Source organism: Macaca nemestrina, chromosome 14 (genome assembly GCF_043159975.1).
Source record: "Macaca nemestrina isolate mMacNem1 chromosome 14, mMacNem.hap1, whole genome shotgun sequence".
In the NCBI taxonomy this organism is placed as follows: domain Eukaryota; kingdom Metazoa; phylum Chordata; class Mammalia; order Primates; family Cercopithecidae; genus Macaca; species Macaca nemestrina.
Window position 1 is genome coordinate 72,155,352 of NC_092138.1, and position 24,376 is coordinate 72,179,727.

Genomic DNA, 24,376 nt, shown 5'->3' on the forward strand with positions numbered 1-24,376 from the left:
TTCTATACTGATTATTAATCACAGTTTTATAAATAGCAGAATTAACTTAATTATTTAATAAACAGTTCTGATGTCTGGATATTTTTATAGTGTATGTAGGCTGTTGATTTATAGTGATAATTTATTTTAAATAACAATTATTTAGTGATTTCTTATTAGATACTGAATTTTGACTTGAAAAAGTTAATTTCTACTTAACTTTTTTATTTTTCATTATCTCTAATGTTTTTAAAAAGAGTTCGTGCAGGTTTTAGAGTTCACAGATGATCTGCATGGTTAAAAAGATGATTAGAAAATATTCTATGGATGAAAGAGTGTCTATTTGAAATAAAATAATTATTTGGAATAATTGTGTTACTCAGAGTTAATGCAAAAATTTATATTTGTACAGTAAAGTATTTGTGTAGCTAGATTACATCTTTAGTCATTTGTGGCATAAATACATTGCTCAAATGCAAAAAAATGCCTTGATTTCATGTTTTCAATAATAATCATGGTCTAGTTGTAATATCTTAATTTCCCTGCTTATCATTAAGATGTTTAATCTTTCATTTCTGAAGGAAATAAGTTGGATGTAATGGAGGTTAAACCATTGGATGAGCATATAAGAATTGTATTATTCTGTAATTTTGCTTTTAAGGGTAATTGGGCTAAGTTGTCAACAGAATTAAGCAGCTTGTAGAAGGTCTGTGAAAAATTGGTCAAGGGTTTCTTTTGCTTTTCCATTAGATTATGTATTTCTGTTTTATAAGGAAAACAGATACTTGTTTAAAAATATACAAGTCAGAAATACAAATAAGTAGACTAGAAAAGTTTCCCCATTCTCATTTCTCAGAGATAACCATTCTAAACAGTGTGTTTTATATCCTGTCAGACTTTTGTACTATTGTGGTCATATATTACATCTACTTGCATATCCCCAGCTAAACTATGTCTTGGTTCAGTGGTTTGGCTCACCCTTCTTTGTTTCTCTAGTTTCTGGCACTGCATCTGGCATCTAGTAGATGTTTGGTCAATGGGGAATGAATGGATGTGAACCTCCCTCTCACCTAATATAAAATAATGGTGCTTTGTGTATGCACATATGCTTCTTTCTCCTTTAGCTCTAATTGAATAGTTAGAAGGTATTGTTAAATTTTAGTAATGTGGATAATTAATATGCCATGTGCATAGACTGTGTGAAACTTGATTTCATAAATGAATATCAAGTTAAATAATTGTTTTATTTAAAAAGGGAATAAAATGAGTAGTATATCAAACAACTTTAAAATTACTATTTGATGGCATGCATTTTAAGGTCAGGTTTAAGTTAAATGTAGAAACATTACAAATAGCCATGCCATTATTTGTAAAACAAAAGGCAATTGCCATTGGTAAGCTGAGCTTTCTAATAGATAAAGACGTATAAAGTATGAATTATAGCATCAATTGTAGCTTGTTTGAAAGTTCATCCCCCCTCACATGTTTGTTTGTTCTTTGATTAAAAATAATTGCATTTATGGGCTTGTTTATAAATTCACTAAATACTTATTGAGCTTTTATTGTATTCTAGGCCCTGTCCTCAGTGCTTAGGATATTGAGAGGACTAAAATTCAGTCTCTACTTCTTAACTCAGGTTATGAATCAGAATCATCTTGTGAGTTTTCTGAGCATTTTCTTATTTTTGGCTCTGCCCGTGGAGGTTCTTATTAGGTGTGAGGTAGGTCCTAGGGAAATGTTTATTTTCAGAGTTCCACAAGTGATTCTGATGGGCAATCCTAGATTGAAAGCCATGAAAACCACCCTATGACCAGCCTGTTCTGTATTGATACTAAGAGTAATGCCAAGAGGTGATATGAGAGAGCTGTTTTTCTTCCTGATAACTCCCTCTGATGGGTGGTATATATCCTGAGGGTATCTGGTTTCATTTAATAACATTTGGATTTCAGCTATAGTGTTTGCAACTCTAATTTTAAACATACTAACTTAGTGTAATAAGTTATATGGATTTACCTACCTGCTTTGTAAATAGTAGTGTACATTTTGGTTTTTGAGCTTCAGAAGTGCTCCTAACATAGTATTTCAGAGTATATGATATGAGAATATGTGATAAGAGCATATGATTCTTGCTTTGTTATTCAGGCTGGTCTCAAACTCCTGGCCTCAAGTGATAGGCCTGCCTTGGCTTCCCAAGGTGCTAGGATTACAGCGTGAACTGCTATACCTGGCCAAGGATACACAGTTTTAAAATTTGACACTATAGGCTAGGCATGGTGGCTCACACTTGTAATCCCAGCACTTTGGGAGGCTGAGGCGGGTGGATCACCTGAGGTCAGAAGTTCGAGACCAGCCTGTCCAACATGGTGAACCCCTATCTCTACTAAAAATACAAAAATCAGCCAGGTGTGGTGGCACCGGCTTGTAATCCCAGCCACTCTGGAGGCTGAGGCAGGAGAATCGGCTTGAACCCAGGAGGCAGAGGTTGCAGTGAGCCGAGACTGCGCCACTGTACTCCAGCCTGGGAGATAGAGTGAGACTCCATCTCAAAAAATAAAAATAAGAAAAAAGACACTGTAGATGCTAAACTAAAGTATAGTTCTTCTTCCCCAGATAATCTGATAGTGGAGGAAGCAGTGCAGGAGCTGAACTCTTTCCTCGCACAGGAGAATATGAGGCTACAGGAATTGACAGATCTTCTTCAGGAAAAGCATCGCACCATGTCTCAGGAGGTACTTAACCAAAAAAGAGAGATGGCTGTGTCTAGTGGGCTGTGGCAGACGTTGACTTAGAATTCTGAGCACCTCAAAGATCACCTTACTCTAGAAGGCCTATCATAGGGGATTTTGCAAAACACAACACAACTCCACACCTCCAAATAATGAATTACCCTAAATATAAAAGACTGTATAATGTTATTGAGGAATGGCGTGGTAGAAATTCAACAGCGAATGGGGAAGTAGAACCTACTGTATTGATGATGTCCTAGGAATTTGAGGAATGTGAATTTTCAGTCTAAACTTGGGCACAAATAATGCCATGGTTAAACCACGCCAAGATTTGGACATTTATTTGTTTACACAAAATGATCAAGATAAAGTGATGATAGGCCTTAAATGACTTTTCTGATACTCCTGATTATCATTTTGATTTAGTTCAAAATATATTCTACTGGAATTTGCCCTACCTTAGTTTAGCCACTGAATTCTCATGCTAATTAGTAATTTAGTAGTTACACTTACTCAGTGCCTAGAATATAAGCACTTTATGATTGTTATCTCTAATGGCAAAACAACTCCCATTTTATTGCCGAAGAAATAAATTCAAAGAGGTTAGTGATTATTCTGAGGGCACATAGCTAGAAAGTGATTGAGCTGTGTTGTGACTATAGGTCTGTTTGACTTCAAAGCTCTTGTTCTTCATATGCCTTTGTTTACTAAACTCCAGTGTTGAGGTCTAGGCTGGGCTGGTTGCATGAGTATCATCTGGGGAATTTATTAATTCATATGGATTATCCTGGACCTTCAAAGGGGTTAGAATATAGCAGCCCTTATAAATAAACTGGAGTCTAGTAAGAAAATAGAATATTTTTGTCATGTTTTAAGACACTGACTAGGTGCTACCAAGATGGAGAGGTCTTCCTTTTCTAGGCCTTTGGCAAATCTCAGATTGTATTACTAACCTGGAGGGCAGTTGTTTGCTAAACTGTGTGATGTCCATGTTGACTCTCATGGCTGGCTGTTGATGCTGCCTGTCAGCTGGGTTAATTGTCCACTGGGATACCTACAGGTTGCTTCTTCATCATGGTAGTCTCAGGATGGTTGGAATTTTTACATGTTGGCTGCCTTCTTCCAGTGAGCATCCCAAGATCACCAGGTAGAACCTTCATAGCCTTTCTGATATAGCCTCAAAATTATGTAGTGCCATTTCCATTGGGTCTCTAAAGTTGACCCAGATTCAAGAGGAGGGAACAAAGATCCCACTTCTTGTTGGGAGGACTTTCAAAGGATTTTTGTGTCATACTTTAAAAGCTAGCACAAAGGGTATATATAGATTAATGTGAACATGTAATAGTTTAGTAGTTAAAATACTAAATAGTGCTAGCTGGTGTATAGCTCCTAGAGTATCTGACTCTAGATTATAGTATAATGTATACCGTATTGTATCTGACTCCAGATTGCTCTGGGGAGAGCTTGAAAAAGTGTATGGAAGTTTTCCTTTTGCTGAATGGATTACCTTTTGTGGGAATGTGGAGAGAGAAATTTGGGGGTAAAAATGGTTTTTTTGAAAAAAATATTTATCTAACAAAACAAAAGATACTATCTTTTATCTCTTAAAAAATGCAAAATTTTTATAAGTTTGTAGTCTGTCCAGGGAAATGGTGCTTTTCAGAGGTAGAAAAATTGTTGAATCTTTGGTGGTCTTTTCTTTGGGAGTTCTTACAGGCTTTAGACTTAAAGTTTTCATGATTATGACTGACCCAGAATTGTTGGAGGAATCCATGATTTCATTTTTATAATCATGCATTGGGAAGAGGGTGAAGCATCTTCTATTTGTCTCTTTTCTATATAATTCCACATAAGCAAGGGTTAATATTGTGGAATTTGGAACTTAAGCTACATATGTTAGGCAGTCCTTTTCTAACTTGGTCTTTTTTTGCTATATGTTTCTAAATGTCTGTCTTTGGGATGTAGTTCTCCAAGTTGCAGAGTAAAGTGGAGACAGCTGAATCACGAGTGTCTGTCCTGGAGTCCATGATTGACGACCTGCAGTGGGATATTGACAAAATTCGAAAGAGGGAACAGCGACTCAACCGACACTTAGCAGAAGTCCTAGAACGGGTCAGTGCTGTTTTATGGCTTGGAGACTAGAATCATTTTAAGGAGTGTTCGCAGGAAGACTCACCTTGGGACATGGTACTTGAGGAAAAAAAACTCATCCTTTGAAGGTACATTGGTTATAGACTAAAATCTTAAGAGTCTCTCACTAAAGAATCTTTGTCTTCTCTGTAGGTAAATTCCAAAGGTTATAAGGTGTATGGAGCAGGGAGCAGTCTGTATGGCGGCACAATCACTATCAATGCTCGGAAGGTAAAATCAGTGACTCAGGACATGTTTTGGACTTTATGTCAGCCTTCGTGCTTAGGTACTTAGGATTGTATTCACACGTGACATCGTGGGGTTTTGCTGAAAGAGAGAATCGGTGAAGATAGGAAGCTTAGAAATGATTTAAGAAGAATACTTATTTATTCTCTATTTTTCTGTTTCTCTCCAGTTTGAGGAAATGAATGCAGAGCTTGAAGAGAACAAAGAGTTGGCTCAGAACCGTCTCTGTGAGCTGGAGAAACTTCGGCAAGACTTTGAGGAGGTCACTACACAAAATGAAAAGCTGAAGGTAGGAACGCATGCCTGAAGGGCAGTCAAATCAGATGTTTTGCTGATCAACTCATGTATATACATAGTTGTGAATCTGCGTATTTATGAGGGATAAGAAAAATGTAGACAAAATCCAACATCCTTTTATGATAAAACTCTAAACAAATTAGGTGTAGAAGAAGTGTACCTCAGCATAATAAAGACCATATAAAACAAGCCCACAGCCAACATTATACCCAATGGCGAAAAGTTGAAAGCTTTTCCTTTGAGATCAGGAATAGGATAAAGATGCCCGCTCTCATTACGTTTGTGCTAGCCAGGGTAATTAGGCAAGGATAAGAAATAAAGGCCTCTTAATCAGAAAGGAAGAAGTAAAGTTGTTTCTGTTTATAGATGACATGACTTTATATATAGAAAACCTTACAGGCTCCACGAAAAAACTGTTAGAACTATAAATGAATTCAGTAAAGTTGCAGGCTACAAAATCAACATACAAAAACAATTGTGTGTCTATATACTAACAACAAACTATACAAAAAAGAAATTAAGAAAACAATCCCATTTACAATAGCATTAAAAAAAAAATTGTGAGTAACCTTAACCAGGGAAATGAAAGAACTGTACACTGAATGGATAAAGAAACGTAGTGTGTGTATATTTGTGTGTGTGTTTGTGTGTGTGTGTGTATGTGTGTATGTGCAACAGCATGGATATACCTAGAGGACATTATGCTAACTGAAATAAACCAAGCACGGAAAGGCAGATACTGCATGATCTCACTTACATGTGGGATCTAAAAAAGTCAAACTCTTGGAAGCAGAGTATAGAATGGTGGTTACCGGGGTTGGGGAAATGGGGAGATGTTGGGGAAAAGGTACAGTTTTAGTTAGGCAGGATGAATAAGGTCTGGCGATGTGTAGCATGGTGACTGTAATTAATACTGTATTGTGTACTTGAAATATGCTAAGAGCAGATCTTAAATGTTCTTGCCACACACAAAAAGGTAACTGTGGTGATGGATTTGTTGATTAGCTGGATTGTGGTAATGATTTCACAGTGTATATGTATAGCAAAACATCATGCTGTATACCCTAAATATGTATAATTTTTTGTTGTTGTTGATTATACCTTAATAAAGCTGGGAGGAACAAGAAAAAAATGTTAAGTTTTGTTGATATATCTACTTCTTTATTTACATATTTACTTACTATATATCCCCTGCCTTGTCCTGAAAAGGATTTAAAGCAACATATAAAGATATGTAGACTAAATCAGGGTGCTCTAATATAGGAGTTGTTGAGAAAAATGAGAAGTAGGGTAAACTAGGGTGAGGATCCAAAATGCATGAAAAAAGTGGGGCTTGTATACAAGATGTTTGCAGGAGGTGTATATATACTGTGGGAGGGAGGCCATTCACATGTCACTACTTGCCAAAGTGGTTCCACAGATTTGGCTCTGCAGTTTTTTGCTACCAAAACAGAGAAAGAAACATGATCGGTGATCCTGTTGGTCTTCAAACCTGCCCAGAAGAATTTTCCTCTTAGGTTCTTAGGAGAAGAAAAGAGATTCTGGAAGTTTTCCTCACTCCTCTTTTGATCATAGTCATCTCTACTTTATAATTTGTTTCTAGGTTAAATGATATGAATAAAGATGTTTGAACTAAAAAATAGCAAAACAAAAGCAACCTAAGTTAAATCAGTTAAAAGTGTTTGAGTAATTAAAGCAGATAGTTGCTTAGGAGAGGCATAACTATTTTTGATAACCTGTCCATTTTTTTCTCTGTCACTGTTATTAAAGAGAACAAGTTAGTGACTGGGGTCCTCAGCTATGTTTTTAAAATAAGTGTCCTGACAAATTTCACTCTTCTGGTGGCTCATTCGACACAGAATGTAAAACACATATCAAAACAATTCTAGGAGGAGAGAATACAGTATATCCAGGTACCATCTCCTAGTTAGTCTAATTTAATTTGGGGGTAGATTTTGTATAACTAGAGCAATGGGTAGATAACTTAATAATCTTTATAAAATTGTCTGTATTTTATGTAGGACATCAGTGAGTTCAAAATTTTACTTCCTGTCTCGCCTCTGGGGCTTCTTCATGCTAGATTCTGCTTCTGACTTTCCTTTGCTTTGGCCCCTCCTAAGGTGGAATTGCGGAGTGCAGTGGAGCAAGTCGTTAAGGAAACTCCAGAATATCGTTGCATGCAGTCACAGTTCTCCGTCCTGTATAATGAGAGCCTACAGTTGAAAGCACACTTGGATGAGGCTCGGACCCTGCTTCATGGCACCAGGGGAACCCACCAGCACCAGGTTGAGCTCATTGAGGTAACAGCCTTGCCTTGTCTTTTGTATGTAAGCTTTCCTGCCTCCTAAATTTTACAGTTTTACTCACTCACGTGTAATTAATCTCTCGTTCATTCAGCTGTCATTCATAGAGTGGCTGTAGGTCTTTACTCTGGTAGGTATTGGGCATATAAAGATGAGACAACAGAATTCTTGCCCTCACAGATCTTGTAGTCTGTGGTAGTGGGAGAATAGTATCCATTAGAATGCAATGTGGTTCAATGGCAGCATAGCCAAAAGATGTGATAGATGAGAACAGAGTGTCTGATTTGACTATGGAAGTTTCCTGATTCCACTTGAAAAAGTAAGGTATGAATGTTAAGGATAAATACAAGTCTATTGGTAGTTGAAAGTAGGAGAGGAGGAATTCCCAGCATGAGAACAGCATATATAAAGGTATGAGAGAGCATGAGAAATAGTTTAATATGGCTAGAGCTTGCGTGTATGGGAGAACATAGTGGGTAGAAGCTGCAAAATTACTTACATGCCGTTATAGCATATAATGGCACCAGTAGATGATTTTTTTAAAAGATAGAAACTTTAATTCATATGTTCATTTCTGTATCTTCAATAGTTTTTAAGGTAATGGTTATAATAGTTGGTCTTTTAATATATGCCTGACAAATGAATTGAATACTATTTTACATATGTTTATATACTGTTTTATAGTTTAGTTCTCCAATTAAATTCTAATATTCTCAGAATTGGGGGCCATTTTCTTCAGTTTTTCAGTATCCTGTCAGTTTCCAAATTAGTCTTTTGTAGATATCTGGTTTCATTATGTATAGATTGAACTGGAAATTTTCAGAGTAATCCATTATTGATACATTTTTTTCTCTTTTTAGATTCTTCCAGATCAAATTTAGGAGACAGAATAATAGAATATGATGGTATTTCTACATTTTAATAAGAATTTTTTATTGGTTCCTTTATCTGTGTGTAGCGAGATGAGGTTAGTCTTCATAAGAAGCTGAGGACTGAAGTAATTCAGCTAGAAGATACATTGGCCCAGGTCCGCAAGGAGTATGAAATGCTGAGGATAGAATTTGAGCAGACCCTTGCTGCCAATGAACAAGCAGGTATAATGATTCTCACTCCATGCTGTAGTTTGCTGTAAATAACTTGAAAGATACAACACAGACCCCAGGGTTTGTAAATGCTGACTTTAACTCAGAAGTCCTGAGTACCTTAAATCCTATAATTCATTTCGGTTCACAGCCTGGGTGTTTGTTTTTTAACTCAAGTTGACCAGTTTTGTTTCCATCTTCTGAGAGGGAATCTTTTCTTTGCTAATTCTCCCTATTTCTGTGCCTCCTGAGGTGTTCTGCTGTCTCTCCTTGTGCCTTTGCCCTTACCACGGTTCCTCATAACATTGCTGTTCCTGTGTTTAAGGCCCTATAAACCGGGAGATGCGCCACCTCATCAGTAGCCTCCAGAATCACAATCATCAGCTGAAAGGGGAGGTCCTGAGATATAAGCGGAAATTGAGAGAAGCGCAGTCTGACCTGAACAAGGTAACCAGAAGGAATAGAATAAATATTGTTTGCTATTAATGTCGTAAAGCTGTTTTTGAATGAGGTGGGCAATGTGGTTATCGTAAGAGATGTGCATCTTTCTTTTCTTTGTTCTCCCAGACACGTCTGCGTAGTGGTAGTGCCCTCCTCCAGTCCCAGTCTAGTACTGAGGACCCTAAGGATGAGCCTGCAGAGCTAAAACCAGATTCTGAGGACTTATCCTCCCAGTCCTCAGCTTCAAAGGCATCTCAGGAGGATGCCAATGAAATCAAATCTAAACGGGATGAAGAAGAGCGAGAACGAGAAAGGAGGGAGAAGGAGAGGGAACGAGAAAGAGAACGGGAGAAGGAGAAGGAGAGAGAACGAGAGAAGCAGAAGCTAAAAGAGTCAGAAAAAGAGAGAGATTCTGCTAAGGATAAAGAGAAAGGCAAACATGATGATGGAAGGAAAAAGGAAGCAGAAATTATCAAACAGTTGAAGATTGAACTCAAGTAAGAGCCATATTTAGAGTAACAGTTTCTGACTGAAAAGCTAAGAGAAAAGCTAAGATTAAGACATCATGCATGAAATGTTTGGTTGATGGCATGGCTTATCTGATCATTGTAATGGTTTAGATTGTACAATTAATTTGGTTTCAAGTCTTGTTCAAGTGCACAGCCAAAATGGCCTTCATGGCTGTTTAGTACTTTGGTTCAGTGATCAAGTATCAGTAAACTGATGATTGTAGCCTTATTTTCCATGAATCCAAATTAAGGAAAAGGATGTCATGACTGAGGTTACACATCTGAGAATTATTAGAAATTAACTACTGTTCTTCACTGGATTTGAGCAGATTGCTGGTGTTAATCGTAATTTAAATGATACTAAGTGGAGTATTTATGTATCACTGTAACTTGAGTAATATCTGATCGTTTGCCTGAGAGTTAACCGGTTTGTGAATATACCAGATCTTTCTTAGGAGATTTACCCCTATAGACATTGAAACACTGACAGACCTTTAACTCGGTGAATTTATCTGTGTCATAACCTTATGCCATTGGCCCTTCTCCTGTATAACCAATAACTTCTCTGGCAGAATGGCTTACTTCTTGCTCCTTATTTTCTATGGTTGACCCTTTGTTGATATTTGGGTTTGAGGGACCACTGTGCTCAAAATGCTTGAACTCCTTTGGCATATAAAAGTATAGTTAAGAGGTTTAGTAATTTAATAAGAGGTGAAGTTTTAGTCTTCAGCTGATGGTTAATCATTCAGCTGTCAAATCTAGGATTAACAGTATAGCTCAGACTTTCAAATTTTTCCTTTTTCTTTTTTCTCCCTCTTGAACTCCTTAAGGCAATTTTTTTTTCTTTTCTTTTCTTTTTTTTTCTGATGTGGTATCAGAACCATCTGAGTGACTTGTTTAAATACATTTTTGGGCTCCATCCCCAGACCTACTACTGAATCTCAGTTACTCAGGATTGGGGGCCAAAGAAATTTGCCTATATAACAAGTGTACAAATGTCTGTTTTATAACTTTGTTAGAGGACTTCGTCTCAAGGGAGAAATGATTCATTTTTATACAGCTTACTTTTCTGTACTTTCTTAGCTTATCCAAAAGTCTTTTGATAGTCTGTGCAAAATTTTTTCTGTTAGGTGTGATATGAAATGTAAAATGAAACTGTTTTTAAAATGTTCTGCTCAATCAAAATTCCCTTACTCTGATGACCTTTATTTTCTTATTACATTGTTCCCCTCCTTGTACTATGCCTGTCATAGGAAGGCACAAGAGAGCCAAAAGGAGATGAAACTATTGCTGGATATGTACCGCTCTGCCCCAAAGGAACAGAGAGACAAAGTTCAGCTGATGGCAGCTGAGAAGAAGTCTAAGGCAGAGGTATTCTAGTCTGCTATTACCTGTCCTTCTGGTTAAAATCTTCATTTGTGGGATTTTCCTTCATACTTGCCAAGAATATAATTTATTTCTTTATCTTTAAAATTAGTGTTTAAGTGCAACATTTCCTGCCTTTTGAAAGACCATCTAAAGTAGAGATTTTAAAACTCTCCATAGGATGGTAAATATATCTGAATTACTGGGGTTATCAGTAGGCTTTTCAAAGTATTTATTCCTTGTTTTTCCTATGTAATTCATTGCTGCAGAGATAATCTTTTTCATTACTTTTGGGAGGAATGTCTTATGCTCTTAAAATTTTGAGGCCTAAAAAAAGAATGAGAACCACTATTCTAAAGAAAGGTACCTGTGCACTTCTCAAAAATGTTGCTTATAGAAGCATGTCATAGTGGAATGGAGTGATGTTAAAACATACGTTGCTATGTGATGCTTTAGTTTATTATGTATCTTGTTCTGTAATTCTGTAAAGATTCTTTTGGTATTACGGACCCTCCATCTTTGCACAGTATTAATTGATTTTTGAAAATGTATTACAACTTTTTATTTTTATGCAATTTTTTTCCTCCTATAGTTGGAAGATCTAAGGCAAAGACTCAAGGATCTGGAAGATAAAGAGAAGAAAGAGAACAAGAAAATGGCTGATGAGGATGCCTTGAGGAAGATCCGGGCAGTGGAGGAGCAGATAGAATACCTACAGAAGAAGCTAGCCATGGCCAAGCAGGTGGACATACTTTCTTTATTTAATTGACTTTTTGAGTAAATGTTACTTGACAATAAGTTACTGCCAGTAAAATTTGCTTTTTTATTTTGGTCTTTTTTTGATTAATATGTGTTTTTCCTTTTTGTGTGTGTGTTTTAATTCTTACCTTCAAGTCTTTAATATTTCTGTTATTTTGTTTTGTGTGTTTGCAAGGCAGGAAATTTACTGTTACTTAAATGGACATTTATTGAAGATCTAGTCTTTCTTTGCTGACCTGGAATTAAGGGTTATAGTGAATATAAAATGAAAAATAAGATGTAAGGTTTTATATACATTATGATTACAAATATGTGAAACTAAGAAAACTATGCTTATAAATATATATTATATATTTCTATGTAGTACATATACTACATAGAAAAACTGTGCTTATAAATATGTGATTTATATATAATAAGGATATAATATATTAACCAATATAGTACATATTGATTAAGCAGTATGTTAACTATGGCTATTGCGGTCATAGAACTACAGAGATTGTTCTCTTCCTCATAATGAATATGTATTTATTTTTAAATCCCAGTGAATTTTTATTAACATTCAGTAATAAAGATACTGAAAATACTTGGAAAAACCATATGTGTTCTCTGTTAGTACACCTTCATTGTTTCTAAGAAATAGCAATATAACAGTGAGATGGAGTAGGTTTAATGGTAAGTTGATCATGAAGTGCCTTGAAAAGAACTTCATTAGATCCTATACACATTAGTTTTGTTAAAAAGTATAATTTTGGGCCAGGTGTGGTGGTTCCTGCCTGTAATCCCAGCACTTTGGGAGGCTGAGGTGGGTGGATCACCTGAGGTCGGGGGTTCAAGACCAGCCTGACCAACATGGAGAAACCCTGTCTCTTTTTAAAAAAATACAAAATTAGCTGGGTGTGGTGGCGCATGCCTGTAATCCCAACTACTTGGGAGGCTGAGGCAGGAGAATCGCTGGAACCTGGGAGCAGAGGTTGCAGTGAGCCGAGATCACACCATTGCACTCCAGCCCGGGCAACAAGAGCGAAACTCCGTTTCAAAGAAAAAGTATAATTTTGACTTTTCTTAAATCTGGTAATTGCCACTTTTTTTTTTCTTCCCTTTCTCAAGGTAATTATCAGGAAATTGTACTATTATGGGTTCTAGAACAAGTAAAAAGAAAGACACTGTTCTTGTATAGGACGACTCACTATCTTAAAAATGTTCAGTCTTTCTAAGTTTATGTGTTAATGTAATGTGATCTCATGCAAGTGCTTTTTTTAAGTTATGGTTTTGTTTATTTTGGTACTAGATAAACTGGTTTTAAAGTACATGTGGAAAAGTAAACAAGAGTAATAAGAGAAATTGAAAAAGAACAGCTCTGGGGTCTCTTCCATATTTTAAAACATAGAGTTTCTGTACGTAAAATGGCTTGGGACTACTAGACAGACTATTAGAACTGAATAGAAACTTGAGAAATAGATGAAAGTACACATGATATTTATTATATGCTAAATACATAGTTTTAAATCAGTGGGGAAAAGAAAAACTGACGTGATGGGACAAAAGTAAAAAAAATAATATTAGAAAAAAGTTAGATACATATTTGAATGCTCTACACTAGGATGATTTCCAAATGGATCATAGATATGGTATTTTAAAAAATGCATCCATCAAAAAGCTAGAAGAACACCTTTAAATTCTTTTCTAATTTGGAGTAGAGACCTTTCTATGAATAAAAGGCTAGAAAATGTGAACAAAAAATTGGTAATTTTGAGTTATTTTTTAAAATGCTACAAAACTTCTACATTGCAAAAAACACTGTTAGCAAAGCCAAAAGATTAAATGACAAAAAGTAAAAAATATTTTTAACTCTTATTACAAAGAAGGCTTACCTGATACAAAAAAAAACCTCTCCAAAATGGGAAAAAACTCAAGAATCCAATGAAAGAATAGGCAAAAGAAATGAATAGGTTATAGAAAGAATGCCAAATGGTTTTAACCATATGAAAAGATGCTCAGTCTCACTTATAATGAGATAGATATAAAGTAAAGCTATTATTAGATACCAGTCTTCACCTGTCAGATTGTTACAAGGCTTTAGATGTTTGCACCTGCTGGAAATCCTGTAGATCCAATATTCTAATTGCGGAAAAGCATGAGAAAATGTGAGAGGTTACGATGGAAATACTCTTTTTTTTTTTTTTTGAGACAGAGTCTTGCTCTGTCGCCCAGGCTGGAGCGCAGTGGCCGGATCTCGGCTCACTGCAAGCTCCGCCTCCCGGGTTTACGCCATTCTCCTGCCTCAGCCTCCCGAGTAGCTGGGACTACAGGCGCCCACCACCTCACCCGGCTAGTTTTTTTTTTTTGTATTTTTTAGTAGAGACGGGGTTTCACTGTGTTAGCCAGGATGGTCTCGATCTCCTGACCTCGTGATCCGCCCGTCTCGGCCTCCCAAAGTGCTGGGATTACAGGCTTGAGCCACCGCGCCCGGCCGGAAATACTCTTAACCAATTACTGCTTGATCTGTTTGTCTAGATTAAGGTAAATACAATTATTGTCTGCTTTAACTGACTTTGAATACAGGTCAACTAATAAGTATCAGACCAGCAATTGGTGCCAGTGACTTCAGATAATAGAGCTTTTGTATGCCTAATGACAAAACACAGCTTCTTAAAACTCTGTCACTAAATTAATTTATATCTAAGTGAACGGTGGGAAAGTTTAGTTTCCGGTGCTCATCCATTGAAGTTGGAAGATTCTTCTAAAATGAAATCTCTTCCTCCATCCTTTAGGAAGAAGAAGCACTCCTCTCTGAGATGGATGTCACAGGCCAGGCCTTTGAAGACATGCAGGAGCAAAATATCCGTTTGATGCAGCAATTGCGGGAGAAGGATGATGCAAATTTCAAGCTCATGTCAGAGCGTATCAAGTCCAATCAGATCCATAAATTGCTTAAAGAAGAGAAGGAGGAGCTGGCAGACCAGGTTTTGACTCTGAAGACTCAGGTAATTAAGATGAGTAGAGCTTTCTATTCTATTGAAATAGGGCGCTTGCTACATGATGATACAAATTAAAGAATGATTATTGTGGCATTTTTTTGTGATGGAAAAAAATTTGAAAACTAAATGTTCATCATTAGGGTATTGGTAAGTAAATTATACATCTCTACTGTTATTCCTACAAAAGAGTACAGTGTAGCTGTCAAATATGGATCTGCTAATATGGAAACATGTCTGAAATAAAATCAACTGACTTATTTTGTTACCCTTTTTGCATTAAAGTGTATGTTTACTTGTGTGCCTGTGCTGTGTATTTTAAAAATTTCTGGAAGGCTGCATGAGTAACTGTTAGAATCGTTACCTCTGGATATTGGGATGAGTTGTGGGTGAGGTTAGGAGGTATGTGTGATTTTACTTTTTTTTTTTTTTTTAAATTTCCATAGGTTTTGGGGAACAGGTGGTGTTTGGTTACATGAATAAGTTCTTTAGTGGTGATACCAAGATTTTGGTGCACCCACAACCCAAGCAGTGTACATTGTACCCAATGTGTAGTCTTTTGTCCCTTGCCTCCCTCTGCCAAGTCCCCACAGTTTATTGTATAATTCTCATGCCTTTGCATCCTCATAGCTTAGCTCCTACTTACGAGTAAGGACATACAATGTTTGGTTTTCCATTCCTGAGTTACTTCACTTAGAATATTGGTCTCCAATTCCATCCATATTGCTGCAAATGGCATTATTTTGTTCCTTCTTATGACTGAGTAGTATTCCATGGTGTGACTTTTCCTCTAGGTAGATACCTGGAAGTGGGATTGCTGAATCAAGTGGTAGATCTACTTTTAGTTCATTAAGGCATCTCCATGCTGTTTTCCATAGTAGTTGTACTAGCTTACATTCCCACTAATAGTGTAAAAGTGTTCCCTTTTCATCATATCCATGCCAACACCTATTATTTTTTGATTATGGCCATTCCTGCAAAGTGAGGTGGTATTGCACTGTGGTTTTGATGTACAGTTCCCTGATAGTTAATGATGTTGAGCATTTTTCTTATGTTTGTTGGCCATTTGTATATTTTCTTTTGAGAATTGTATATTCATATCCTTAGCCACTTTTTGGTGGGATTGTTTGTTTTGTTCTTGCTGATTTGTTTGAGTTCCTTGTAGATACTGGATGTTAGTCCTTTGTTGGATGTATAGATTTTTTTCTGCCACTCTATGGGTTGTCTGTTTACTCTGCTGATTATTTCTTTTGCTGTGCAGAAGCTTTTTCGTTTAATTAAGTTTCATCTATTTATTGTTTCTTTCGTTGCATTTGCTTTTGGGTTCTTGGTCATGAAGTCTTTGCCTAAGCCAGTGTCTAGAAAGGTTTTTCCAATGTTGCCTTCTAGAATTTTTATGGTTTCAGGTCTTAGATTTAAGTCTTTGACCCATCTTGAGTTGATTTTTGTATAAGGTGAGAGATGAGGATCCAGTTCCATTCTTCTATATGTGGCTTGCCAATTATCACACCACCATTTGTTGAATAGGGTGTCCCTTCCCACTTTATGTTTTTGTTTGGTTTGTCAAAAATCAGTTGCCTGTATGTATTTGGCTTTATTTCTGGGTTCTCTATTCTGTTTCATTGGTTTATATGCCTATTTTTATACTAGTACCATGCTGTTTTTGTGACTGTGGGTTTTTTTGTTTTGTTTTGTTTTTTGTTTTTTTGAGACAGAGTCTTGCCCTGTTGCCCAGACTGGAGTGCAGTGGCGCGATTTTGGCTCCCTGCAAGCTCTGCCTCCCGGGTTCACAACATTCTCCTGCCCCAGCCTCCCGAGTAGCTGGGACTGCAGGCACCCGCCACCATGCCTGGCTAATTTTTTGTATTTTTAGCAGAGATGGGGTTTTGCTGTGTTAGCCAGGATGGTCTCAATCTCCTGACCTTGTGATCTGCTCGCCTCGGCCTCCCAAAGTGCTGGGATTACAGGTGTGAGCCACTGCGCCTGGCTGTGACTATTTCTTTATAGTATAGTTTGAAGTCAGGTAATGTGATGCCTCCAGATTTGTTCATTTTACTTAGTCTTGCTTTGGCTATACGTGCTCTTTTTTGGTTCCATATGCATTTTAGGATTGTTTTTTCTAGTTCCTTGAAGAACGATGTTGGTATTTTGATGGGAATTGCATTTAATTTGTAGATTGGTTTTGGCAGTATGGTAATTTTCACAATATTGATTCTATTATCCATGAGCATGGGATGTATTTCCATTTGTTTGTGTCATCTGTGATTTCTTTCAGCAGTGTTTTGTAATTTTTCTTGTCGAGGTCTTTTACGTTCTTGGTTAAGTATATTCCTAAATATTTTATTTTATTTTTTTTGCAGCTATTGTCAAAGGGGTTGAGTTCTTGATATGATTCTCAGTTTGGCTGCTGTTGGTGTTTAGCAGAGCTCTGATTTGTGCACATTAATTTTGTATGCTGAAGCTTCGCTGAATGCATTTACCAGTTCTAGCAGCTTTTTGGATGAGTCTTTAGGGTTCTCTAGGTATATGATAATGTGATCAGCAAACAGTGACAGTTTGACTTCCTCATTACCAATTTGGATGCCTTTTATTTCTTTCTCTTGTCTGATTGCTGTGGCTAGGACTTCCAGTACCATGTTGAATGGAAGTGGTGAGAGTGGCATCTGTGTCTTGTTCCGGTTCTCAGGGGGAATGCTTTCAACTTTCCCTTGTTCAGTATAATGTTGGCTGTGGGACTGTCATAGATGGCTTTTATTACCTTAAGATATGTCCCTTCTATGCTGATTTTGCTGAGGGTTTTAATCATAAAAGGATGCTGGATTTTGTCAAATGCTTTTTCTGCGTCTATTGAGATGATCATGTGATTTTTGTTTTTAATTCTGTTTATATGGTGTATCACATTTATTGACTTGCGGATGTCAAACCACCCCTGCATCCCTGGTATGAGACCCACTTGATCATGGTGGACTATCTTTTTGATATGCTTTTTGAAGGTGGCATGAGAAACTGTTAGGATGGTTACCTCCACATATTGGGATGAGTTGTGGGTGAGGTTAGGAGGTGGGTGTTTGTGATTTTACTTTTTACACTGTAATATTGTTTGATTCTCCTTTGTGCATTAATTTCAAAAAAGACTCTTTTAGAATGGCTAGCTGTTCTGAAGGGAATACTCTTGGACTTTTGTTTGAGTTCAATTTATATGCTGTAGTATGAATTACCGGGTTTTAAGCTTTAGCATGTGATATTCTCTGTTTTTGGCAATTTGGAAAAGAATCTTTTCAGTCATTTTTCAGACTCTTATTTGAATCTTCCACAATATTTTATATTAAAAGCAAAGCTTTCAGTTATCATAGTCTTGATGTATTTTGAAGGGTTCATGGGCAAAATCGGTAATAGTTTGAGATTTCTAACATTGCATTTTGTGGGCTTATAGATTAACAGAATAGTTTTTTTTTTTTTTTTAACTTTTCATTTTTGTTAAAATTTGATTTTCTGTTCAAAGGTTGATGCCCAGCTACAGGTAGTAAGGAAACTGGAAGAGAAGGAGCATCTGTTACAGAGCAACATTGGCACAGGGGAGAAAGAGCTGGGTCTTAGGACCCAAGCCTTAGAGATGAATAAGCGCAAGGTATGATTGATTAATCTGATGATGGTTAGTCTCAGCGGAACAAATAAGTATAACACTGTTGAAATTATAAGTTTGCTTTATTCCTTCAACTTTGGCTAACATTTTGCCTCACTGGGAATAAGAGACGATACAATGGTGTTACTTATTTGTACATCCTACATAGGCAATGGAGGCAGCCCAGCTTGCAGATGACCTCAAAGCACAACTGGAGTTGGCTCAGAAGAAGCTACATGATTTTCAGGATGAGATCGTGGAGAACAGTGTTACCAAAGAAAAGGACATGTTCAATTTCAAACGAGCCCAGGTAAAAGCAGTTGTCTTTTCTTGTCACCTTTCAGGTGTTTTCTGAGGTCAGAAGTGACCCATATCATGAAAGAATCATTAGTCCAGTGTATGCCATTTCCTGCTAGACTTGAGGGAGTTTGTTGAGGGAAGAGAGTAAGTGTTTTCTTCACTGCCATATCATCAGACCCTTTTATGGTGCCTTGTACCTAGTAGGCACAAAATAAATATTTGTTAAATTAATGAATTAGTAAATTGTTAAAGAAGTAGCAGCATAGCAGCAGTAGAGGATTTTCAAGTTCTCCTATAATGTCTCTATTTTTGTCATGCCAGCTGTTTCTTATGATGTCTTTCTGTCCTTATCCATAAATCTGAGTTATTTTAAACCAGTCTACCTTCAGCTTAAAACTAGTTACCATAAAACAAAGTGGACTATCCTCTAAACTCTTCTTAGATGTGTTTTCACAGGTCTGAATTGGTAATAGTTAGATGCAGTTCTAATTTGAGGATATGGTATGGTTGCCTGTTCTGAAACAAAAGAAAATAGTCTGCCATTTGCCGTTCTCTACATTTTTACAAGATAATTGGACATAAAAGGACAGAAAGTCCTCTCTTTTCACAACAGAAAACTCAAGTTAGAGCTATTGTTTTTCTCAAAAATGGCAGACTTGGGTATGTGTGTCTAATAGGTATGCTATCCTACCACAGGAGGACATCTCTAGACTTCGCAGGAAGCTGGAGACCACAAAGAAACCAGACAATGTACCCAAGTGTGATGAGATTCTGATGGAAGAGATTAAGGATTACAAGGTCAGAAAAAATGCCTCAGTGATTTGTTTTTTGTCAAGGCTTTAAGTGGCGTAATAGAATGGGAGAATAATTTACATGATGGTAACCAGAGAATGGTTTATTTTGGCAGGTTGGGGGAAATGATGCTCTTTTTTTAGTGCCTTGTGGGTTCTCTTCTTGGTTGTGTACTATGTGAGAGCCATTTGGATCATAAACTTTCATGATTGCTCAAACTCTGACATCTTTTCTTTTTAGGCACGCTTGACCTGTCCGTGCTGTAACATGCGTAAAAAGGATGCTGTTCTTACTAAGTGTTTTCATGTCTTCTGCTTTGAGTGTGTGAAGACACGCTATGACACTCGCCAGCGCAAATGTCCCAAGTGTAATGCTGCTTTTGGTGCCAATGATTTTCATCGCATCTACATTGGTTGATCTAAGTCAAGAGAAGAAGAGGAGCTGGCTAGTCAGGAACTTATTCATTAACCACCAAACCTCTACCTCTTCTCTCCTTGACTGTCACCTGTAGGACAGTTTATCAGTCAACTACCTTTCCTCCACAGACTTTACTTCCAGGCTCTCCTCTTCAATAGCTGGATGACTTTAGCAGAAAGGACTGGTAAATACAAGCCTTGGGTTTCAGAATGAATTAGAAACAAACAACTCTTATTGTCTTCCCTCCCAGCTTTGTTTGTTTCCTGCTTTTAGACTTTTCAATGTTTTCTTTTTCCAGCCCACTGTATAAACTTGGATTGTCCATTCCTCCTGAAGAAATCAAGTTGGTATTTTTGATATGGAGAAGGGAACAAAAGTGGAAACATGGCTACTTTTGGGGAGTGATATTTTAAAAAATAAGTTGTCTATGGGCACAAAGTTTTCTTCATTTGTGTAGCAAACTTTTTGTGAATGTGGATTATAAAATAGTGTAATTGTGCTACTCTCCCCTGGGTGGTTTGCAGCCCTGATGAAATTATGTCTAGGATGATTCAGTCCATTTCCCATTTACTAGCAGAGTAACTTGTTAAGACCAGCTGACTTTCCTGTTAAAGTTATTTAAGTTTTGAATGCTCTACTACTTCAAGTCTGTAAATTTCTGGAGGCTAGAATAATTTTAAATAATATGACCCTTTGTCTTCTGATGAAATAAAGATTGAAGAGGGTGAGTCAGGACTGAGCTGGTGAAGAAATCTTCTGGGTATTCTGGGAATTTGATACAGAGAGAACTTGGTGAGCTATGAATTACTCTCAGTCTCCTTTTTACAGGGGTGGTTGTGATCCCTCTTTTCCAGAAAATTCCGTGGAATGTTTCTGTAGGACTTTTTTCTCCACAAGCTTGAATTAAAGCAGGATTCAGTTTGCATTTGTGTTTATGATTTTTCTTTGAAACTTTTGTCTTTATTGTTACAAGTTGATTTTATACCTGCAGTTCTAGAATTGAATTCTCTTGCATGGAAATAATCAGCTTAGATCAAGAGGTTGGCCTTGTTTAGAGTATTTAGATCTTTGCTTAATTGAAGCACTTTTCTCCTAGTTCTTTTATTGAGTCTATTCTGTGGAAAAATAATACCTAAAAGATTAATTTATTTGACTACTCAGTTATCTTTCATAGTTCATTATGTGGGGTAAGAGACTATAATTTGTTTTTAGGGGGAGCATATTGCCGCCTGTAGCTTTAGGGTGAGAGTTCTTGCATTATGTGGTGGTGGTTTTTTCTTTTTTTTTTTTTGAGATGGAATTTTGCTCTTGTTGCCCAGGCTGGAGTGCAGTGGCACAATCTTGGCTCACTGCAACCTCTGCCTCCTGGGTCCAAGTGATTCTCCTGCCTCAGCCTCCTGAGTAGCTGGGATTACAGGTGCTCACCACCATGTCTGGCTGTTTGTATTTTTAGCAGAGATGGGGTTTTACCGTGTTAGCCAGGCTGGTCTCAAACTCCTGACCTCAGGTGATCCGCTTTCCTCGGCCTCCCAGTGTTGGGATTATAGGTGTGAGCCACCATGCCCAGCTGCATTATGTTTTATAGTAACCAGCAAACCAGAGGTTTTATAAATCTCTGGCAAGGGGTTGTGTAAAGTGGATCCCTCTTGATCACCACCTGTCCTAGAAGACAGGTAAAAGCAAATTCTGTGTCCTTTTGTGGTCACCAGCTATAATCAGCAGGATTTGCACTGAATTCCGCAAAGTCATATGGTAGGAATTAAGCAATGAATCTAACTAGAGAATCTTACTAGGTCATCAAGAGAGGTCATGGGTCCCTTGACCCCCTGCTCAGCAAACACCCCCACCCCACAGAACCATCATGACAGGATTAACTCCTGCTTCTGGACACAGTGAGTTTTCATTTATTAATAGGACACTTTCACCTTGCTTCTTGCTCTTCTTATAGGGTAAGCTTGAGCATAACTTGGTTGGTTGGGTGCAGATACACTGCTTGGTCAACAGGTGGTTTGGGCTTGGCTGTTGGCTGTTTGTGACAATTGACTGAGAAAGTCAGCTGCCCAGCGCCAGGGGACCATATATCCTGTGGAATGTTGTGGAGGAAACCCCTAGCCCCATGGGAAGTTGGATTTAGAGGAAGTTCCTCTAGTTGAGATGAGCAGGGAGCCCCTGATCCCAACCGGCTTGAGGTCACGGCAACACAAAGTCATTTTCAGATAATAACCAAAAATGATGGTGATTTTTTGGCAGTTGGCTTCTCTCACTACAGAGGAAGTCAATGAATGGGCTTCAGGAATACTTCCAAACTGCATACCAAATTTTATTTGTATTGTATGTACATTATTCATAGCTTTTTTAGATCCTAGTTAGCAATCACAACCCTTGATCCATACGAACTTTAAAGGGTAATTTCTTTAAGGTAATGCTCATAAATGCCAATTTCAAAGATTATTGTAGAAGTCCTAGAGACTTCTCATTTCTTAAAAACACTTCAGGCTGGGTGCAGTGGCTCATGCCTATAATCCCAGCAGTTTGGGAGTCTGAGACAGGAGGATCGCTTGAGCCCTGGAGTTTGAGACCAGCCCAGGCAACATAGAGAGACCCCGTCTCTACAAAAAAATTTCAAAAATTAGCTGGCTGTGGTGGTGCACACCTGTAGTCCCCGCTACTTGAAAGACTGCAGCAGGAGGGTAGCTTGAGCACTGGAGGCTAAGTCTGCTGTGAGCTGTGATTATGCCATGTACTCCAGCCTGGGTGACACAGTGAGACCGTGTCTCAAAAACAAAAACCATTTCAGATTTTGTAGGGATGGTCTCTCTGTCTCTTTTTTTCTTTCTTTCATTGTTACCTTGGAAATTTCTTAGTGATTTTGACCAAAGTCAGGTGTGCTCTGAGGCATGCATCTTAACTACATGGCTTGGATCTTACCTTCTTAATTACTGTAGGGATCTTTTTCAAAGGTATTGAACTATTTCTGCAATTGTATTCTTACATGAATTTCCATTGCGATTCCTTTTCCTTTTTCTCTGTCGAGATCCATAGGCTTCCTTGTTCTTCAAGGGCCGGAATTCAATGCACATAGTTTAATGTACATGCCACTAGAGTGATGAGTGTGATTTGATTTTATGAAGGTTCTAGACAGTAAATGATCATCAGTCTTCTAAACCTACTGGGATGGTGATGCTTATTCTTGCAGGAAGCATATGCTGCTCTCGTCTTTATTCCCATTGTCATTTGCTAGGGTGTGGAATGCCTTTACATTTTGTTCTTTGAGGGTTTATCTGAGGACTGCCAGATAAACCCCAGTCCCAGTGGATCTGCAGAAAAGTTTTGATTACTCATTATTGGAGAAGTCTGCTTGACTGATGATAAGACAGATACACTGAGATTAGTAGAAAAATGGTGGATTATGTGTAGGTTGGATTGGGTTTGCACAATAGGAAACCCCTGGCATAGAAATACTTAACAAATTTTCTAGATCTTAAAGTTTGGGGGCCGGGCGCGGTGGCTCAAGCCTGTAATCCCAGCACTTTGGGAGGCCGAGACGGGCAGATCACAAGGCAGGAGATCGAGACCATCCTGGCTAACACGGTGAAACCCCGTCTCTACTAAAAATACAAAAAACTAGCCGGGCGAGGTGGCGGGCACCTGTAGTCCCAGCTACTCGGGAGGCTGAGGCAGGAGAATGGCGTAAACCCAGGAGGCGGAGCTTGCAGTGAGCCGAGATCGCGCCACTGCACTCCAGCCTGGGTGACAGAGCAAGACTCCATCTCAAAAAAAAAAAAAAAAAAGTTTGGAAATACTTAAAAAGTTGTCCTATCAGAAAGAATGAGCTTTACCTTCTGGGATTCCTGCCCATGTTTGGTCTGTTCCAAACGTTAGCTATTAAGGTCTTATTTATAGCCTACTTCTCAATTACTAAAGGACATGGAAAGGACAATGTCTTAACAGTCTAATCCTTAAATATCTAGCAGAGGCACGTAATAGTCAGTAAAGGTTTTCATGATTAAGTTAATTCTGCTTCATGCTTCTGCTGCGAGATCTTCAGAAGTCTGTTTTACTGGGCCAATGTGTGATTCAAACCTTATTACTCTTTCTTTTTTTCACCCCCTAAGTAGAAACAATCTTTTCTCATATATTGAAGTAACCCTTCAAATTTGTATTATCCAAAAATATATGACTACAGTTTTAATTTACTTTGTGGTAATAAAAGGAATTATTATGAATTCTAAAACTAACACTTCTGTAGTGGCAACCCATGATAGCTGAGACTTCGCTTACAGCAAGGCACACATGTTAACCACTACACTACGGAAACCTGCGTAAAGGCTTCATTTATTTTAAGTTAACCTTTTTTTTTTTTTTTTGCAGGAAGCTATATTCACATTAATATAATAATAATATACTCTGAGGATATTAGAGCTGAA

General features: G+C 37.6%; 1 protein-coding gene across 3 annotated transcripts in view; it reads left to right on the forward strand.

Moving 5' to 3' along the window:
• LOC105480986 (ring finger protein 20) overlaps positions 1-20,874 on the forward strand; it is a 28,557-nt gene extending 7,683 nt beyond the window's left edge. For all 3 annotated transcript variants that reach the window (XM_011740222.2, XM_011740223.3, XM_011740227.2), the window contains 15 exons: positions 2,590-2,708; positions 4,671-4,817; positions 4,989-5,066; positions 5,251-5,370; positions 7,499-7,678; positions 8,640-8,775; positions 9,089-9,210; positions 9,331-9,701; positions 10,967-11,084; positions 11,671-11,820; positions 14,615-14,827; positions 18,321-18,446; positions 18,610-18,750; positions 19,437-19,538; positions 19,773-20,874. In XM_011740222.2, the coding sequence (XP_011738524.1) occupies positions 2,590-2,708; positions 4,671-4,817; positions 4,989-5,066; positions 5,251-5,370; positions 7,499-7,678; positions 8,640-8,775; positions 9,089-9,210; positions 9,331-9,701; positions 10,967-11,084; positions 11,671-11,820; positions 14,615-14,827; positions 18,321-18,446; positions 18,610-18,750; positions 19,437-19,538; positions 19,773-19,949 (2,300 nt within the window). In that variant the 3' untranslated portion in view covers positions 19,950-20,874. The remainder of the gene's footprint in view (positions 1-2,589; positions 2,709-4,670; positions 4,818-4,988; positions 5,067-5,250; positions 5,371-7,498; positions 7,679-8,639; positions 8,776-9,088; positions 9,211-9,330; positions 9,702-10,966; positions 11,085-11,670; positions 11,821-14,614; positions 14,828-18,320; positions 18,447-18,609; positions 18,751-19,436; positions 19,539-19,772) is intronic.
• The last annotated feature ends 3,502 nt before the right edge of the window (positions 20,875-24,376 follow it).